The sequence below is a fragment of the Limanda limanda genome, chromosome 3 (genome assembly GCF_963576545.1).
Source record: "Limanda limanda chromosome 3, fLimLim1.1, whole genome shotgun sequence".
NCBI lineage: Eukaryota > Metazoa > Chordata > Actinopteri > Pleuronectiformes > Pleuronectidae > Limanda > Limanda limanda.
This window is the reverse complement of record NC_083638.1, coordinates 12,884,981-12,906,370: the sequence shown is the minus strand read 5'-3', so window position 1 is coordinate 12,906,370 and position 21,390 is coordinate 12,884,981. Positions and strand designations below refer to the sequence as shown.

Below are 21,390 nucleotides of genomic sequence, written 5' to 3'. Positions count from 1 at the left end.
AACCACAGACTTAGGAAAACATTTATTACATTCTGTAACTGTACAAAATCCAATGTCACATTTGTTCACATAAAGGCCAATACATTATTATCATTATTATTATGTAACCACAATCAGAGATAAGATCTTGGGTCTCAGAAGACAAGGCCATGAGACAGACAGACGTTTTCAGAGGCACAGAGAGCGATCCAGAGCAGGTCAGGAGACCATCTCCGCCGGAGCTGGAGAAACATTGACAGCAGGCAGGTTCTCGAGGACGCAGCACAGAGCGCCACTCGTTTCCCGCATTGCAGCATATATGCAACAGGCAGCAAAGGACATTTTCTAACAGATGGCAAACGCACAGCACATGGATTTGTCTTCCTCCTCCTCAAACAGCAAATATCTCGTCGTAAATGTTAGAACTTTACATGAAGAGAAGAACTAAACTCATGAGTCAGTCGGAGTTGATGAGGAAACTGATTTTCAGGTTTGCAGCTTGAAGAGAAAGTGAAAGTTTATCGGAAAGTTTTTCTACATCATTATCTAAAGTATATGCTGTTTCACGTACGTCCTGCTCATTACACAGTAACAGAGCAGAGTGTCAAACAGGAAACCCTCACGGCTTTCACAATATGATCCAAACACAATCCGTTGTTTTGTTTTTAAAGGACCAAAGAGGTCTCCAAAAAAATGACAACTTTATTTGGCATTAGTACAATTTACTTTTTTTCTTTCCCAAACGACATCTAAGTTAAAGACACAAAAAAAGGTAGAAAAGTGACGGAGCACTGGACGCAAATGTGTTTGTGAATAGAAAAGGTTGTGATTGTCCGTACAGACCAAGTCTCCAGCATGGCTGACTAAAGGGCAGAGAGCAGCTGTGCATCCTTTTCTTATCCTTCGTATCATCGTATTTTCATCCAGTGACATCATGGGAGCACGGCTACGTTACAGTCAGGTCTGTGTATCAACACTTGCGTGCAGGAGTTTGTAAACTCGTCGACTTGTGGGCAGGAGTCTCCAGTTCTTTGGGTCTGAGGCGGCCGGGCCTCAGCTCAGCCCCATACCCTGCTGCTTGCTCATGTCAGTGCACAAGAAGAAGGTCTTCAGCTCCCCTTTCCCTTTGACGCTGATGAATCCTCGACACTCGCACGAGTAGCCCAGCTTCTGCAGCACGCCACATGTCTCCTCTGTTACCTGTGCAGGTGACGCAGTAGACACATTTTAGGTTATGTCTTCATCCGTGTCTTCACCCGCAATTTCTTTAACATTGATATCGGTTGTTTTTCAACATTTTCACTGATTTCTAAAAGATCAATTCATGGATCTTGTTGAAAGATCATATTTAGGGGCCTGGTATCTATGAGTGTGTGAAATGTGGTGAACATCCAAATAAAAATCCAGATCTAGTTCATTTCAATGTGGTTTCATAAGGGAGCTGTTGGGCCTTGGTGGAGTTGTGCTCTACTGAGGGAACAACAACCCTATCAAGATGATTTCAATAACTATCATAATGAAAATAACGTTATTATCTCTGTCAAGGTTATGTTTTCAATTCTGTTTGGAAGTCCTTGAGCAGAGTTGAACAAAAACTACTGAACCATTTTTCTAATTATGGTGGAAGGGTGAGGTTTTATCCAAGGAGGAACCCATTCACTTTAAGAGTGGATCCAGAAATTCATTTTTTTTTTTAACATGAATTATCAAAAAATTCCTGGATTTTACTAAACAAACCGAGGCTTGTAGAAATGTGTTGGTCCGCGGTGAAGGTTTGTGATCCACTGCGTCATTCTAGCTTCTTTTGAATTTAAAACGTATTCTAGCTCCTGAGTGAAGCGTGTTGTTGTTTAAACTCTGAATAACAAACACTTTCTAAACAGACAGATTATATGTTATACCTCCTGCGTTTTTCAAAATCAAAGTAATTCAAGTAGTTTCTCAAGTTAAAGCATGAATTTCTTCAAATCCACAAATAAATGTGATTCAGCCATAAAGTGCACGGAAATAAAATGTTGATCTCATTAGACATTCCTTTTACAGCTTTTATTTCTGTTGGGCTGAATGAAGAACCTCCAATGTGGCGCAGAGTCAGAAACGGGATCTTTATGAATCTGACCATGATTGTGTTGACATTTACCAAACAAAGCTCTGGAGCCGTAACTATGTGAGATAGTCCTCTGACCTTTCACAGACCTGAATGAAATATTGCTGTTTGTCTTTGTTGGACTGAGCTGGACGTACCTGGATCTTTCCGAGCTCCCCGGTGCTCTCCATCCTGCTCGCCACGTTCACTGTGTTGCCCCAGATGTCGTACTGAGGTTTCCTCGCCCCGATCACTCCAGCGATTACCGGGCCATGATTAATGCCTGTGGAAAAACCACAGAGGCCACGCGGTCACAAACTGACTCTGTTTTACGATAAATGATGTCATGCGCATCCACATAAACATTCATCTCAGCTCGGAAAGAGGAGGTGATGCTGAAACATTTTCATTCATTGCTGGAATGCTGTTGGTTTGTAATTTCATTTTTGTCAAGGACAAAACTGACAACAGCAAAATATCCTGTGTTTTGTGAAGGGTTCACTGAAATAATCAAATTAAAAGGTTTGGACAGTTTTTACCCTGCGTTACTTTCCTGTGTTTTTTTCTGTGTGTGTGTGCGCTAGGTTTTCTACAGCACTCAACAAATTAATTTGAAAAATGTTTAAGATCTTAATTAATTCAATTTAAGAACAATATTCAAGTATGGCAGATATGAAGGGACATAGTCACATTAATTACATCTAATTATTATAATTCCACATAATTGAAGCTAAGGTGATCTCTCAAACTACAGGCAGACACAGTTTCCACAGGCTTTCCCAAGGACTACAACACACAGACATAACAACCTATGTATGTCACCAAAACATTTCCCTCACAAAACAATACTTTTAAACATGTTTGAGTGTTTTGAGAGATAAAACCGAGCAGAGTCATCTGGTTCACAGTAAGCATACAACCCCATTAACAGTGTGTGTCCCTATAGAGGGAGTCCTCATCCAAAGCTGCGGCAGGATTTAGCTGCAAGTCAAATAAATGGGTCCACTCAGAGCAGGGGTTAGGGTGATGATGTCATCATTTATAGGTAGGAGCCAAACACTTCCACTGCTTTTAAATTTCAAGAGTAGCAGTGAGAGTCTTCTGTTTCAGACCCAGCTGCTGATGGTGACACAACTCTGAATCTCTCACTGCGACATTTCACTGTTTATGTCTCATGTTGTGTTTTTATCACCAAAGAAATGTAAATGTTTGAAGCAAAACTTTTCTCTGCTCAGAATCAACTGTCGCAGAATAACCGAGTCAGGACGACAGCATGGTCTTTATCTCTTGCTTTGATTATATCACTGACTTTATCTATTATTGAATGCTCTTAACGTCTCAACAGTCATTTCTCCTCAACTGACCACAAAGCAGACAGCACACAGTTCTGTCAGAGGTTACAGCACATGAGCTCGTAAAGACGGCTTCACTCCGATAAGATGCTTTTAGTGCCGACCCGAGTCTGAGCATATTTCATAGACGCAGCGTTAATGCCAATCATGCAGAGTACAAACAGGGTTATTATGTCATCCACAACAGAGCTGCACACAGAGCAGTGAGTGAAAGGTTTGTGCCAAAAGCAGCTGAGCACACTCACCCACACGAAGCCTGAAGCTATTGAAGGAATGTCTGTTGATGCCGTCCAACTTGCCAATCAGAGCGATGGCGAACTCCACCATGTTCCCTATCTGGGCCTGTTGTCTCTCTTTGTCCTGAAACAACAGCGGCAGCGGAGTCACGTCACTGGGACTACTTCAAGTTTTAATGACAGGTCAAAAAGTGCGTTGAAGGCTTGCTGAGAAATCAATCTGAACCTCAGGGTTCCCAACTGACCAGGTGGCACTATAGAGCATGTTATCCCCTAAGTCAGAAGGTGGGTCAGAACAGGGTCTGGAAGATGTGTACCCCACCTCTCACGCAAAGTTAAGAAAGTGGTGAATTGAAGCCCCTTACATTGATCGATGTAAGGGGCTGAAATACAATCGAATAATTCAAGGACAATAAGGATTATTTCAAGGATATTTGGTCAATTTAATCAAATCAGATTGATTCCATGACTGGAAATGTATAAATGTCATGGTTTTCAAGGATGTGCAGGAACCCTGAGCCTGGTCCGAAGCAGTAGCTACTCCACCTGATTGTTCTCCTGACCGGGCGTCCCACTAAGCCCAGCAGCCGCCATATAAGTGCTGCCGATTGTCTTGATCTTCTCCACACCGCTGAACTTTGGCTTGGACAGCAGCTGTCGGGTCAGAGCAAAGTAAAATGAGTGACGTGTGCATGTGGGAACTTCATCATCTACAGTCCTCCTTCCTGCTGGCACTTCACACAGAGGGGATTACGCTCGATATTTACACTGTACTGTTTGAACACAATGTCCACATGGTTAACATTTGGAATTGGTGGAGAAGTACGTGCTAAAGGATTAAAGGATGAGGATGAAAGTTTTTCCTTCTTGTCTTGCTGACCTCGTCAAAGTCGGCGATGATCTCGTTGAGCAGCCTGAGACACTCCAGGCCCTCCTTGTTGATATCACACTCGGTGTAAAACTCTTTGAAATCCGGTACCGAGGCAAACATCACACACACACAGTCATAGGACTTGTAATAGAGGTCCTGTTGGGTGAGATGGAAAATAAAAAAGAACAAGGTGTTAATAGTTTTGCCACGAGGGAAAATAGAATTGTTGGGCTTTGATACAAGTTCAAGATTGTTCACTGCTATTTTCATAAACACTTCAAAACTGCAACTACTCCTCGTTTAGGGCTGAATTCTTCAGATAAGACCTCATATCTAAAAAGTTTCAAAACATTTTGAAAACACCCAAACATCACAGGAGACACTCTATTTTAAAATATGAATAAAACATCTTCTATCTTTTGTGCCCCTTCAGACTAGTGCAGCATGTATGTGCATGTCCACAATAACTCAACAACATATGTAGAGATTTTCACACTTGGCAGAGAATCTCCAGGTGACTGATCGGAGTGAACAAAATATGGTCTGAAGAACCATTTTACAAAAAATCTCCACAAATACGAGAGAGACGATCTATTACAAGATTATATTTTTTAATAAAATGATCCCTGATCAATTGACATCATATGAAAAATGACATAATGAAGAATTCAGAAAATGACGTTGTGCAGATAAGAAAAATAAAAACTTCTCTACAAACTTTAGGACTTTGGACATAACCTAAAATGTATATAGATCCCAATTTTTTTTTCAAATATTTAAGTAAACTTACTTGTGCTTTATACAAACAAGCAATGGTTATTATAGTATTTCTGGCCTGGGGTTTTCAACTGGCTGCCATCTCACCTCGTTCTTTTTATTCTCCCCGACGAACAGCGCCGCCACATGGGCCGGCAGCACGTTCTCCAGCAGCAGGCGGTTCAGGTTCTCCCTGGTCTCGATCTCGTCCTGCTCCGTGTGGTTCTTGTACTTCAGCAGGAAGTCCTGACGGAAGCAGGACTCATTCTAGGAGACAGGAACACAATGAGGTTAGAGCAATAAAGAAACCAATAACTTAATAACTATATTAATGGGAATTCTATTCTATTTGCAGTGAAATGATGTATTCTTTTCCAGAGCTTTAGTACTTTTTATCAGTTAATAACTGGTGAACAACAGGGGCAGAAGGATGTGTAAGAGGTGATGTCATGACAAGTTTAACAGGTTATAAATGTAGTCATGCTCCGATTTATATAAATGAACAAGATTTCAGTTTGTATAATTGGGATGAAAGAAAGAAGCCAAGAGCGTCAGTACCTGTTGTGAGAGGATGAGCATGGTCACCAGGAACAGGGTGATGTATATGCAGCTCATCACCTGCGGGTGCTTCACCAGCCCGATCCACCTCAGGATGGATCCATCGTCTCTGCTGTAGAACAAGAACAAACATTTATACCTGGACATGACTCTGAATTACACATTTCACACACAATCACTCAGGGTAAGGTCACAACAGCAATGTCTTTACAAGGTAGAAAAACGTTGACCACATGCACTCACATAGTTCAGGTTATTTATTATTTCACCAATTCATTTACATTATACTTCAATTTATGGTTTGAAATACTCAATCCACTCAGAGGTTACTTTACTGTGGCGAACAGTCACAGTTTAAGGTTTTCAAAAATCAAATCAAAGCAAACAACCGGAAAGCGTTTTCTTTTCCTACTGAATCCTACCTGCTGCAGTTCCAGCTGCTATTGGTCTGTGCGTAGAGGACATTGCCATAGGCCAAAAAGAGTTCACTCTTGGTGCTGAGGATGAGGATGTAATATACTGTGGAGGCCAGGGTGAGGAAGAGCACTTTGAGCTCAAAGCTCACCCGCAGGAAGACTCCACATGCAATGAGGGACAGGATACAGCAGTATACAGAGTACTGAAGGACAGGAAGAGGGACAGGATTTAGAATTAGACCTGTGACATTTCCTGCCACTATCCATAAATGCAATGACATCTGTCTTCATATACAGTCTATGAGCAGGACCCACATAGAGCATGGCGAACGTTTCTATGATGGGTCTGATGTTTTGATCCATCATTACAAATACAATCTTGTAATAGCTGCTTATAAAAAAAACATAGTATTGTAATACAAGGGTCTTTAATGAGGCTTTGTATGTACGATGTGAAAAAAAACATTGTTAAAATATGTTGTGAAAACACAGAAATAAAGCAAATGCTCACATAGGAGAGAGAGATTATATGACATGATTATATCATACTGTATCTGTATCTCTTTATCAAAGCCCAGAAACTCTTCTGGCATCACATCTCCTCTGGCTCTCCGTTAAACACACAGCAGGACTATTTGCAAATACTATTTAATCCACTCTAATATAAAAAAATGTTAAATGTAATTATTTCCTATGATTAACAAATGCATCACTCACAGGCAGGTAGAAGAGGCCTCCGTCTGATCCCTGCTCATGGGAGCCATTTGTGTGACACAGGTCGGCCATGTTTTCTGTCACACGTGTCTGGACGAAGCACTGCAGGGGGATAAAAAAAGATCGGACTGACGGTCATCCCCTGGACCGAATGCTTTGAAGTTTGGCATGGTGGCAGTGAAGTGTAGGACGGCTAGAAATAGCAGACTATATAATGGCCCTCTCAACATGTGATGGAGTCTTACCAGGTTGAACACGGCCAAGATAATGATGACCGTAGTAGTGATAGTGGCCAGAGGGAGACGCACACACGGCCGCTTCACCACCGCCTCGGACACAGCCGACAGCCACTGGCAGCTCGAGAGCTTCTCAGGAAACAGCCGCTGCAGAGGTGAGAGAGAGGTGAGGAGAGAGAGGGGGGGTCAAACAGGTACGACGAGGACAACGTGACTCGGACACGGTCGTAAATCTCCAGACATCATGTCTGAGTGACGCTGGCTATTTCCAGGGCAATCTGTCTGAATGAGGAAAACGTTGCCTCAAGGCCTGAATGTCAGGGGTCAATAGGTTACGCTATAGAAAGCTGCAGCCCTGTGTAAGCAAGGGGACAGATTCCATGACATGTTTCCATTCACACCACTGGCTAAACCTGGCACGGTCCGACACCTTCACAGACACCGAACACTCCATTATCACACTTGGCCAAGTAATTGCTAAGGAGTTTTCTTACCTTTGTTAGCACGACTACACATTACTACTGGATGGATTACTACAAAACTTGGTGATGGAATGCCGTTAATCTTGTGTGGCCTTCAAACTACAAAAGAACATTTCATTTCCTCTTCTCAAACTCAATTTTTTTTTTTTTAATTCAATACCACTTTAACAGCAAAACACTTGTATTGCAAGTCAGTGCAAGGTCAGCATCATAACAAACAAGACTTTAACAAGTGCTGCTGAAATGAAGGCCGACCGTCCCACACTGACCTTTGACCTGTATCCAGTTTAACTGTAAGAAGGTATGAAAGAGTCGATATAACCGCGAGGCTTACTTTTCCACTTTCTATAAACCCAAATATGAACCAACACAAACTGCCTGGGAGGAGCTGAGTCTATGAGTGAATCTAAAATATCTGAATATGAGACTTTCAAACACTGACCTGTAGGTGACCTGCGAAGCAGATGGCCAGCGTCAGCAGCAGCACACAAACCAACACTCCAAATGAAATACCCAACATCTGTAGACTGAGGGAGATAAAAAACAGCGTTTGTCAGAAATAGTCTTTTCCTTTCCCACATCACGACACATATAATCTTCACATTGTGCTTTAGAAGTCACAGATGTCTTGTGACAAATGATGTCGGCGACATCTCAGAACTCAGGGAAAAAGCAGAAAGATGCAAACTGACATTTGTCCCAGTTGCACTGCAAGATAATAATGTTCGTACAAAATATTGTTTGATAATGCTTGATGAGTTGGTCATACTCACTCCTTTGTGACAAACAGCTGAATCATAAAGATGCAGAGGAAGATGAAGGTGGAGCAGCCAACATAGTGTTTGAACATCGGCAAATCCAGAGCTCGGTACTGAGAAGGAACACAGTACACCCATGAACTTCTAGGTGAAGTGAAATGTATGACATTGTAGAAATATACACCAGGCCATAAGTATTTGCACATTTTTGTTCTTCAGTCTCTGTGGATAAAGAAACCGCGAGAAAGTGCCACATCTCAGTTTTAATGTAGGAGGTTCGTGTACGAGACACAGCCCTTTTTAAACATGGTTCCCAAATTGTGAGAGTTCACATCGTTCCAAATACTTGCAGCCTGGACTGTAGATGTTTTCATTGAGCTAAATGTCAAACCAACCTGCTTTTCCAGATCTTTCCTTGGAAACCACAGAGCTAAGCTGCTACTCTCCTCAGTCTTAGACCATTGCCTGAGAGAGGGAGAGAGGAAGGAGGGAATTATGTAAGAATTAATAAGGAAAGGAAGGAAGAAATAAAAAGGAAGAAAGAATAGATTGCTCTGACTATAACCCTAGGTTTCAAAATATACTATAGTCCAATACTATTTTACAGTGAAAATGTCACTGCATCCTGTGCAGACAAACAAAGCTAAATCCTAACATGCTCCCAATGAAAATGCTAACAGGCTGATAGGCTGTTAGCAGATGTAATATTTACTATGATGCCCATTTTAGCTCAAAGCTTTAGCATGCTAACATTAACTAATAAGCACTAAACACATATAACTGCAGCTGATGGGAATAGCATTTGTTTTGCTGCTAATGGTCATATAGGACAATTTTGAATTTCGACCTGATGATGGCGCTGAATGGAAAACCATAGTTATTAAATATCTCACCCTGCAAACCATCACTTCTATTTGACAGCATATTCCATCATCAATCAAACACCTGCTTTATCATTGAAAGGAAAGCTTTATAGTAGAGATGAGCCTACTTGCTGCTGAGCTCATCTATGGTCGTGGTCATCTCATTGTGCAGCTCCTCATCAAACTTACTCTTCTGGGATTTGTTCCTGCAGCGGAAAGCACACACACAATTAGGGACGAGGCAGACGGATGGACACTGGGACACTCAGGCTGATAGGAACAGATGCTGGGAAACCATATTAGGTCATGCAGGTTACTCAGGTCCTGCTTAGCTGTGCTGGGAGGCAACTTGGTTAATGCCATTCGGAGCATTAGTGGGAGAAATAACGGTTGTGCCTGTGAGTGAGTTATGTGGAAGGAGTGTGCCGGATGCAGAACGCTGTGTGTTAGATGATCTCTGTGGGCATTCAGAGGGAGTGTTTCTGCCGTGCCTCTGCTTGGAAACCCCCTACTCTAATCAGGAAGGAAACACTCACCACAGACGCACAGACCCAGACACACACACACACACACACACACACAAGCCCCAGTCAGTGATCAGTGTTAATAGCAGCATGTCAGTCTACTGGAGTTACAGCGTTTTGCTGATGGCATTTCAGATCACACGATGCCCTGTTAGGAAGAGGTAGCATTGAGAAACGATGAGAGATGAACAGTGTGATATCACTGTTCAGGTTAGTGTTGGGACGGCAAGGCTCTCTGCTACAGCAGTAGTTCTCACCCTGGAGGACGAGACACCTTAGAGAATTATTTGGGGTTTGGGGGGCGAGGGGTCAAGATTTATATTTGTTTTATTTGAATTTCCTGTAGAATTAGTGTGGTCTGACTTTAAAATGACTGCGATAAATTAGCCATTTCAGCCTCATTTCCCACAAAAATTATCATAATATTTAAAAGATGAAAATGTGAGAATCGTTCTACATGATGTGAAAGCTCACCATCTTTTAAATAAGTGCCTTTGAGCAAGCATACATTCATTTAGTTTCAGGGCGCCACGAGGTTAAGAACTACTGCACTGAGGGACCTTGCGGGCCATGAGGGCCCCACTCACTTATAGCTGCTGAACGGAGCTGCAGGCAAGGAGAAAGGTTCCTCTAGAGACTCCTCAAAGCTGCCAGGGCCCAACAGTGAGACATTAACACAAAACCATCATGAACAAAATCTATATAAATCTATATGAAACAGTTTGATATAGGCACTTGAACGGGTGTTGCCCAATCACAACTTCTACATTTAACCAAAGAACTACACATATTTTGCTGTGTATTGTCATGAAGCTTTAGAGGATGCATCTCATTTCACTCTCACTTCAGCCTCAGACGCGTTCAGCAGCAGCTGCTTTAACGATTTCCACCGTAAAAAACAAAACCTCCACTTTCATAGTGTGGAATGCTTGTGCTTTTAGGCCCACACTTATCTGTTCTAATCACATTACTCCAGCCCACACAGTTTGTGTAGGTGAGTCCTTCTCACTAATCAGTAGCTACACTTTACATATTTGTCTGTGCACTCGCTGCCTGTGCCAGACTTATGGAAGGCCTCTTCATCGAGCTCAGCCCTCTCACCACACTAAAGGAGCGACAATGCAGTACAGCTACACTCAGCAGCGGCCCAGTGGCGACAATCTGTCAGTGAAAGTGTTACGTGTGTGACATCCCTTTTGTTTCGGGGACATGGACAAATAATCTCAACATTTGATTTTAGGAGCTATTTCACCTGGTATTAAGATTACATCCTCTGTTATGTTTCCTGTGGTTTCTACTGCATAATAATGACAATGACACAAACTTGGGCAAACCAAGAATGCATACCTCTACCACGGCTAACACCTATAATGAAATGTTAAAGAGAGAGAAAGAAATCCCTGTGTCCGCCACCTGATCCTGATCCATACCAAACATTTAAAGGTTCTTCCCTGACCCATACCATATCCACCCAGCAAGTTTTGTAGTAATCTCTTCAGTAGCTTTTTGTGTAATGCTCCAAACTAACAGATAAACAAACAAATGTTAATGGAAGCATAACCTCTTTGGCAGAGGTAATAACCTGATGTAATTATACGTGCGGTGAATTGGTAATTTATAATTACCAAGCACTTTAATAGGAACTAAATGAGAATTTGCTCTCAGAAAATTCTTCTCAGCATTGATGACTATATTGACATCACATCATTTTTGCAGATTTGTCAGCTGCACATCCAAGCTGCCAATTTCCTGTTCAACCACATCCCAAATGGTCTGTTGGATTCCTATTTGGTGACTGAGGAGACCCACTGAAGCTCAATTTACTTATTGTCATGTTTATGAAACTAGTTTGAGACTTCTGACTGTGCCATTGAGCATTTTCTTGCTGGAAGTATCAAATAATAAAGATAGAAAACTGTGGCAATAAAGGGATAAAAGTATCAACAACATCTCCTATTAGTATCAAGTGGCCAGAAGTGTGCCATGAATTACACAATCAGTCTGAGCTTTGGACACGAGGCAGGTTGGGTTGATGGACTGATGCTGTTGAAACCAAATCCTGACCCGACCTCGGCATGACGCAAACTCTACACTTATCAGACCACGCTACATTTTTCAGTCTTCAACACGCCAGCGAAGCTCTGGATTTCTGTTCTCAGCAACAGGAGAGTAAGCACATGTGGTTCAAAGTTTGTTGTGTTGTTCGTTCTGAGTGGTTTTCCTGCTCACTACAGTTCTAAACAGTGGGTACATGAGTTACTGTGGCCTTTATGTCACAGGAGATCAGCTGTTTTAGAAACACTCTGACTGGTGTGAACATTCATGCCGTGGTGGAAGTCACCGAGATCAGATCTTCCCCCATTCTGATGTTTAATGTGAATATCGACTAAAGCTCTTGGATTTTATCCACTGCTCTGCTGCAACGTGATTGGCTGATTGGATACTTGCATGAATAAACAGGTGAACTTAGAGATTGCATTGTGCTGCTTTCTGTATTAAGTCGTTAAATCATGCATTAATCATTGATAAGTAATCAGCTGGTTTGTGCGAAAATGTAACCCAAAGCTGCCAGGGGATTTTAACAGAGACAGCAATTGTTAAATCTAAAACATAAAAAAAGTATACCAGCTCAGAAATGGGTTGTAATAAACCATTATGTGTAAAAGAGCCACCGAACACACTGCTTTAGACCCTTACCTGAATATTGTTTCAAATGTAAGTGTGAAAAAGAACAAGCCAGACCGAAAATCTCACATATAACGTAAAGTAGAATCTTGGATCTGAACATTGGCAGAAATGTACTGACTGTATTACAGTACAATGGTTTGATGCCGAATTTAGTGTATTACATAATAATATTATTAATATAATGTGATGGAGACCAGCTCAGATTATTTGAACAGATGGAAACCTCTTGGCAGGGCAAGATGATGGAGGACTAACGTTCCTGCAAAAGCAATGGCCATCAAGATGCTTTTGAGCAACAGGGTTATTACAAGGGCTGCCTTCCAAGGTGATTATGTGTGAGCACATTCTGTCTCTTTACCCCAGTCAAGTTTCAGACTGACTCTGTTGATATACCTGCAAAATCGAAACAGACATGAAATGGAGGCTTAACATATCAATACAGCAGCTGAGAAGTGTCTTACCTTTCGGTGATCTTTGATCGCAGGGGGATGTCCTGGAAAACACAGATTGGTACAGACTCACATTATTGATACAAGTGTTAGTTAATCTAGCTCCAACAATTAAGAGTTACATACACATCAGTGTATCAATATTTGTTGTCCAATAACACAATCAATACTATGAAATGGGTCTTTCTGCATAAGGATTACTTTTACTTTTGGTTCTTTAAGCATACTTTGCTTCTAATAATGCTACTTTACAAATTATCTGACTTAACATTTAAGTATTTCTACACTGTTGTATTGCTACTTTTAGTTAAAAAAAATTCTAAGAACTACTTCTTCCACTAACACTAATACTCTGCATAAACATACATATTTAGTGCAGCTCTTTCGAGATGCTGCGATTCGAACAGCTAACATTTATTATAGTAATATAGTATTAGAAATGTTGGATGCATCAGAACATCAATCAAAACAACATCCAACAGCTCAGAAAAGTCAACAAAAGCTTTCCCTACATCTTCCATTACGTGTAGAGGCATATTTTCAGTAGTGGTAACACACATCGGTTATTTACCAGTTGATATCACTCACCTTGTTGCGTGGCTTGCCATTGATGATGGTGTCTGGGCTGAAGCCCTCTGGGCTCTGCAGGTGAGCAAAAGGTTTGACAGCCCCCCAGGATTCCAGGTAACGGGTCATACGCACTGACGCACGCATCTTCAGACCATCATTCACACGATGTTTAGGCGCGCTGCGGGCGTTCAGAGATGGGTCCTTAGACTTAAGACACAAAGACAAGACATTTGATATTTAATGTTAAGAGTGAGTACGTATCTGTGGAATCCATGCAAAATGCTAACCTGCAATGCATCTGGTATTTTAAAAGGGTCCCTATGTGCAAGTTAGATTCTGCCAGTTAAAATCAATTAGGTGCTTCAATTAATTTGGTAACAATAGTAGAAAAGCCAAATCTATGCAAGAGGAGAACTGTTGTTCTGGGTCATCCAGATGTTTTATGTACTAAATCTGCTGGAATTTGTAATGATCGATGAGGAACATTTCCTGTACAATATGAAAATCTAGTTTGCCCTAATGGGGGACAGCTCCGGATGAAACTTTTATTTTGAAAAATGAAACTATTTTGGAATCGAAATTGGCTTTTGGCTTTGATGCCGCATGATTCAGCTTGGGAAAAAACAAACAGTGTTTTCATACACTTCATATTTCACATTCTTCCACTCACACATTGCATCTTCAAGGAAGCTGGACTAAGAACTCACCCGTGGATCGATGACCAGGTAGGTGAGAATATTGAGCTCTTTGAGATAGGGATCTCTAATGTGGCCGTTGCCCTCTTCCACTTCATATGCCTTGTTCAGGTGCTTCAGAGTTGCCTCTGTGATGTGGACGCGTCTTACAGAGTGAAGAGCAGACGAAACAATCAAATACGTGACATTGGTTATGAGAGACATTTGTTATAACTATGTAATTAGGGGTGTAATTAACATAACGGTTGTGTGAACCCTCAGGCGCCCTAAACCTGTGTGAGGTGTAACTTACTGTGAATATGTATAAGTGGTGATGACATTTATGACACAAATGAAATACTGTACCACTTACCCTGGAAGGCCTCCCGACTCCATGTGATTAGCCAGCGTGACATCATGCGACCACACATCAAACTGCCATTTGCGAAGGCCAATCACACCGCAGAGCACGTTTCCTGAGTGCACGCCCACTCTCATGTTGATATCCACTCCTGTGGCCTCGCGTACCTGCCTGAAGGAGTTTCAGAGTAATTGGCAGTAATCCTTTAGTTCGTCTATTGTAAAGTTTGATTCTTTACGATGACCAGAGCCTCAAGTCACTGTTTGAGGATGACATCATGACCTGGTCTTCTAACCTTTCTATCTCTGTCTATGTGAAGCCCTGTTGTTTCTGTGTCTAAATACCTGGTTAAACACATCATCCACCAAAGCGCTGTCAGACTTTCCTACTATTAAAATACATTCCTAAAAAGTACAAGTTATTTTCAACATGTGCAATCCTAGGTACAAGCAGACGGGGATGGGGAGCACAAACTCACTTGATGGCTTCACACATGTCGAGTCCCATTTTCACACAGTTCTTGGCGTGTTTGGGCAGAGAGACTGGCAGCCCTGACACACAGTAGTAACAATCCCCAAGGATCTTGATTCTCATGCATTCATTCTCCTAAAAGGAATGACAAAAAAATATAGGGGGAAATACAGTTTTAGGCAACAAGTCTGCAAATGTATGCAAGTAGTTAGATAGAATACGAGTGTACACAAGACATGCCAACAAATGGAAGCTGTCCAATACACCAACAGTCTTGCACAGTTGAGAATGAAGTGCCTTAGTCTGTAATAATGATAAAAGACATTCAGAAGAACTCACCTTGGCAATTTGGTCAAATTTTCCAAACAGTTCATTCAGCATGATGACCAACTCCTTGGGGGAACAGTCACTGGCCAACCGTGTGAAGCCAACAATGTCTGCATAAAGAATACTGAGGCAAAGAGAGAACAAGGAGTTAAACACATCTACACGAACAGAGATATTTGATCTGACCAGTAATCAAAGTCTGCATTGTATAAGATCACCTGGAACAACTTATACAGTTTGCAACAATAAATCGAACATTATCAGCATAGCCGGTTTCAGACATAGGTTGAACTCTACATAATCTCCTGACATTCTGCAAAATTTGTCCTGCAAGCCCCCATGTTAGAACTCTGGATAATGTCTGAAAGAGCCCATGTGAGAACACAGATTTTCGCAGGGGTGATTCAACGTGGGTGAGTGAGAGGGTTGATGACGGAAGAAACGCACGACTGAAAAAAAGTAACTCAGGATGAAAAGGCAATGCCAAACACCTAGTAGACACAGATGAAGATGTCCAAAGAGCTTCTGGTGATAATGACTGTCGCCAGTGTTGATGTGCTGTCAACAAAAACATCTGATATACTCCATGGAATTAATTTGTTTACGTCCTGCCTCTACCTACTACCTGGTTTGATTTCCACACAATGGACAACTGTAACATATCCTTCAACTTGTTGGGAGATCCTCCCTTGCTTCCTTCATTCCATTCAGATGCTTTTCAAATCAATGAATCAACTGCCGAATGCGCAGTTAAACAACTGACCAGACTGGAATAGAAAGGGTCATCCCATTTGTATCCTTTAATTTGGGTCAAAATGCAGCATTTCTCTGCACAGCTTTGTCTGCCCATTGCAACCAATTATGACCATTACAGTTCTTGAATTGTGGAGTAGGTTTTCAGGCAAAAAGCACCTGGTCTACCTCCTGTTATTAACCTCCAAAGGACCTGATCAGTGACTGACTAAAAGGCCTGTCTGCTTCAATGCTCAGTCATAGCTTGGACATAATTAGAGCTGCCAGTTAGTGCCAATAATATCTCATCTGACCTCTGAAAGAACCAGACATGACACCACATGGAAAAAGATTGGCAATAGCCCAATGCACACACAACACCTGACTCCCTGCCTGAGAAGGGCCGGCCAGAGGGGAATGAAATTCTAACCCTCTCTGTAAGCCATGCTTATCACGCTGAACCACAGGGAATGTCAACAATTGTGTGATGAATGCTGTGCACATCAATTATAGCATGAAAGGATCAATTTAATGTGACATTGATGGGAAATCCCAAGTATAGGTTCGCAATTTTTCAGACTACGTATGTTTAACATTCAAAGCAGACTCAGATAAAAAAACAACCATGAATCCATAGATCTATGTGTGCGATTGAATTAAGCCACAGAGCCCTACATGAAATCAACTGGTAATGAGCCACACCGCATGTAGCTGAGGCTGATTAAAGGTGGCTGCCTGGTCTGAGTACAGCTGCCCATCAGTTGGCCAGCAGAGGGACAAAGATCTGGCACCTGAACGAAACTCTTCCCCTGTCTGACTAAAACAGTCCAGGTGCTCCGTGAGATAGACAACACAGATAATGACAGGTCCGACTGAGGTAATAACAGAGATAGGTCAGAGACGCAGACTATCACTCACCACCTTCTTACTCTGGCCTCAATAAACATGGCAGCACATATGGCCATTACTTTTAACCTTTTGATTAGAAAGGACCACAGGTCTATTAGAAGTCAAATCAATTCAAACTTTCTTTGCATTTTAATACTGAAAATCGCCTTTTTAAAATAGATGATATCATTCTGAAAAATATACAAATAAAAGTATGTTTCCATTATATTCTTATTGCTCAGTATGATACAATTCCCTTATTGTGGTAAAGCAGAGACTGTCTTGCTGACATTTATCCCGCAGAAATTAAATGCTGTTGAGCCATCTGCCAAAGTTCACTAAGATGACGCAATATCTGTCAGCACTTGTTAAATTAATGAAACCCTCGTAAAACAAAGAGCTGTAACTGGGTCAATGCTTTGAAAACAAACAGGCATACTAATCTCCACCATGATGAGAAGTGGTCAGCAAAAGCTCCTTCTTTTTTTTTTTAACTATCCCGACCTAAGTTCAAATAAGGCCTCGAGGGCTGACTTATGATCAATAAGTATCCATGGCTTTTTCAGTATTTCACGTTACCTGACATTCTCGTGCCTCTTGACATAAAGGCTGTGGAAGTTATTGTCTTTGACGAGTCGCTGTTGCTCTGCTTTGTCTTTGCAGTCCTGCAAGCGCTCCATGATCGCCAGCTTCATCTTCATGGAGATGTAGACGGGCAGCACAGACTGCAGCAGGTTCTCCTGCACACACACACACACACACACAAGAACACAATTAGTTGCATTTTGGTTATTTGATGGCATTCAATGTACAGTGAGAAGTTATAAAAGCCACATAATGTCTACCTGGTCCACACACCACACACCACACACACACCCACACACCCACACACCCACACACCCACACACCCACACACCACACACACACACACACACACACACACACGTTTTGACTTCTATCTTACTGAGGACACAGTCCATTTCCATCAAGTCTTAACCCCCTGACTGAGGACTAGACAAAAATGTTCTCACTAACCAAAAATGTCCTCACTCTGTAGGGTCTATGCTTAATATGGTCCTCACAAAGATATAAGTACAGGAACCAACACAGAATAGCAAGGCCAACATAGAGATAAACCACCATTCACAACGCAGGTCAATTTAGAGTCTCCAGTGGACAGATACATGGAGAACATGCAAACTGCACTCATCAGATCGTTTTCTGAACCAAATTAAATTCTGTCTCTTCTTCAATGCTTTCATCACTCTGGATTATTATCTGCACCTATCTTCGCTCTGTTTGTAATGCTGGACTGTCCCCATACCCTCAAGCTGCTGACTGGAAGAGTAGGTGGAGGTTTTAAAAAGAAACCAGCATGTCTGTAGTAACCAAATACAGTACCACATAACGTAACATTAACACTATATCTCAATGCAGCCATCATAGTCAAATAATGAAAAAGTTCATAGGTATGGTAGAAAAAATTAAAACCATACAAATGACACATCAAAGTCAATCTGGCGCAATAGCCAGAAACCGGAGAATTTCAAAGTTCAATAGTTTTAATAAGACAGGAATCTTCTCATGAAATGATTAATCCCTCTTCAAACCACCAGGGTCATCAGACTTCACTGGCTGAGTCAGGCCTTGTTAAATTTATCTTCAAAATGCTTTTTACATAATTCAGTCACCACAAAGTGCTTTGCTGAGCACAAGTGGATGTGAACAGAGGCGATTACATGAGAGAACAAATATATGATATATTTTAAGATATGACCCTGAGTTAAGTTTGTGCACATAAAGTAGCACTTGTTGATTTATGAAAATAAACTTCTTCACTGTTCACCACCAGTAAATATTTTAGTTTTAGAAATGAATCATTTATTTTTCGTTTAAACATGTTTAAGTAAACAACCAAGTCAGTTTGTATCTTATCCTTTAATACTCTTTAAAGGAGCTTCAGCTGGGCCACTTAAGGACATTCATTTTTGTTTTGAAGCCATGCCAGTGTTCATTTGGCTGTATACTCCACTCATTGTTCAGAAGTGTCTTGTGCTAAAAATAATGAATCTCCTGTATGTTGTTCTTGTCGTGGGCCCTTCTATTTTCTCCTGCCAGTCAGTGGAGCTGAAAATACAATGACCCCATTGGCACGATAATAGCATGACCACACTTGATGGTATGTATAGTGTGTAGTACGGCGTGGACTTGTGCCCAGTTTTGCCTCAACACAGTGGTCAGGTTACTTTTCATCAGATCACAGCATGTTTTGCTCTGATGTCAGAATTTCCCATGAGACATTTTGCAAAAGCAAAGTTTGCTGTAATAAGTTTATTTCCCTGGCGAGTTTCTGGACTCTCCACGATGACTTAATTTGGAGTTTTATTGCAAGGAGAAGAATATGTTTTGATTCTGAAGATTAAAACACGAGAGTCAGAGTATGTAAATAACATCACAATTCATTTTTTGATTCAGGTTGTGACAACACAAAATGAAGATGGCTTTGAGTGTTAACTACTCACCTTAAGCAGTGTATACCTATGTTCTGGGTCTCTGCTTCAACCTGAACTGCTTGAATTCAGTCTGAATGACCTCTTTCAAGGTTCAAATGACCCTTTTAGTTTCCCACTGAGTCTGAAACATGAACGCTCACCTCTCATACAGTGGCCTTTGTACAGAGGATGGTGTGCAAATGGAGGAGGGAGTCACATAATACAACGCTGTTGCAAATGTAATCTATTCTGTTTGAGATTACTTATCTATATTACATGAGTTAACGTGGATATGTGTTGCCACTACAGAGATATTTACTGTGATTCACAGGAAAGAGACGTCACTTTCAGACAATTTCATTAGTGTTGGTTGCAAAGAGGAGAGTTACCATCACTAGGTTTTAAAATAAGCTGTCCCTGACATCCAATCAGCCAAGAAACATGTAGGTTGAGGGGGAAGTAAATGTGGCAACACAAAGCGAGTTTCTCATTGGTTGGCCTTTTGGGGGACAGTTTTAGAGCTTCCCCCCACCATGCTTTCTTTTCTTTGGCTAACTTTGAGCGCCAGGCTGCACAATTCAAATACAACTGAAGGTTTAAATGTTAACGATGATATCATTCCTTTCTGTCCTGCTAGGCAACACAGCAGCTTCCTTGACAGCATGTTTTATTATGTCTCATGCTAAGCACCAGTCATAATAAATGACAAAAAAGGGGGAAAAACACCCTCTGAAGTCAAAGCAGGTCAGCAGAGATGCATCTAATTTAAAAGGCATCACAGGGAAACCTAATTTAAGAAGGATTTGTTAGTCGCAATGAAAACCTCCTTGGGAGAGTCAACACGAGGCCAGCCAAAGGCAAAGCTTTCTGATAGACAACTTTTGACATTTGTTGCACCTTTTCATTTAGGTGCAGCAGCACATAATGTAGGTGCACCCCAAATTTGTCACTGTGCCTTTTGGCAGCGCAATAAAACCTCCCTATTATACCATTTGTTGACAGTTCCCATATACGGTACATTGGCAATTTCTTGACTAGGGCTGGGTTGTTCAAATACAGATTCAGTTCAGGAATCAATACCTGCACATTGTACAATATCAGTTTTGACTGGATATGCACTAAAGAAGAACTAAAGCTGTAAACTGAACAAGGAAATATCTGACTTGGTGCATTAAAAATATTATTGTTTTTCTGTCAAAAAAACAAATTTTGTTGGATGATATTTTGTCCAAGAAATTACTCTTTCAGATTATATTGGCATCAATCAGTTGGTCCGTTGTGGAAACCCTGTGTTCACCACTATTTGACATATACCAGCTCGTTCACATCCTCTCCTCTCTCTGCTTCATTGTCCGTGTGTCAGTGTGTGAATGAGTGGGGGTGGGCCAGCCCGGGGCCTATGTGTGTGAGTGTAAACTCCGTAGAGGAGATGAGATGAGAAACCAGAACGACTCGCTACAACAGAGACAGACCAGCTAAATCGTATTGAACTGCTCATTATGAATGGTTTAGAATATACACTACCTTTCTCCTTTCACCCTAATAATGTGTTGGTTTCCATCATATATTTAACTTAAGTAAATAGATTTTTGTTTCTTTAGGATTTTAGAAGTGATTATTATTAAACACTGATAGATTAATAATAATAATACTAATACATTTTATTTATAAGGCGCCTTTCAGGACACTCAAGGTCGCCGCACAACAGTCAACAACACAGTCAAAACAAATCTCTAAAACCTCTAAAAAGCACAGAGCAGAGCAGCAGCAGAACAACAATTTTGGCAGACAATCTAATCAGATAATCTAAGTGGACTATCATGCGCTAAAAGGCATTTTTTAGGCAAAGGGTCATGGGCCAAGGAGTACTCATGAACTTTTAAAGCGGATTTGATAAAGGGGGTGAA

The 21,390-nt window shown here is 41.3% G+C and overlaps 1 protein-coding gene across 1 annotated transcript in view; it reads right to left on the bottom strand.

The window, feature by feature from the left end:
- Positions 1–7: 7 nt before the first annotated feature.
- Positions 8–21,390, bottom strand: part of adcy7 (adenylate cyclase 7) — a 57,286-nt gene continuing 35,903 nt past the window's right edge. Inside the window, exons 6-27 of the mRNA XM_061068845.1 lie at positions 17,571–17,731; positions 15,384–15,495; positions 15,052–15,179; positions 14,586–14,744; positions 14,246–14,378; positions 13,557–13,745; positions 12,981–13,012; positions 10,419–10,478; positions 9,436–9,513; positions 8,840–8,909; positions 8,460–8,557; positions 8,129–8,213; positions 7,214–7,351; positions 6,972–7,070; positions 6,261–6,457; positions 5,839–5,950; positions 5,389–5,547; positions 4,534–4,680; positions 4,200–4,307; positions 3,663–3,777; positions 2,224–2,348; positions 8–1,179 (exon numbers count right to left, since the gene is read on the bottom strand). Of these exons, the coding sequence (XP_060924828.1) occupies positions 1,033–1,179; positions 2,224–2,348; positions 3,663–3,777; positions 4,200–4,307; positions 4,534–4,680; positions 5,389–5,547; positions 5,839–5,950; positions 6,261–6,457; positions 6,972–7,070; positions 7,214–7,351; positions 8,129–8,213; positions 8,460–8,557; positions 8,840–8,909; positions 9,436–9,513; positions 10,419–10,478; positions 12,981–13,012; positions 13,557–13,745; positions 14,246–14,378; positions 14,586–14,744; positions 15,052–15,179; positions 15,384–15,495; positions 17,571–17,731 (2,652 nt within the window). The 3' untranslated portion in view covers positions 8–1,032. The remainder of the gene's footprint in view (positions 1,180–2,223; positions 2,349–3,662; positions 3,778–4,199; positions 4,308–4,533; positions 4,681–5,388; positions 5,548–5,838; positions 5,951–6,260; positions 6,458–6,971; positions 7,071–7,213; positions 7,352–8,128; positions 8,214–8,459; positions 8,558–8,839; positions 8,910–9,435; positions 9,514–10,418; positions 10,479–12,980; positions 13,013–13,556; positions 13,746–14,245; positions 14,379–14,585; positions 14,745–15,051; positions 15,180–15,383; positions 15,496–17,570; positions 17,732–21,390) is intronic.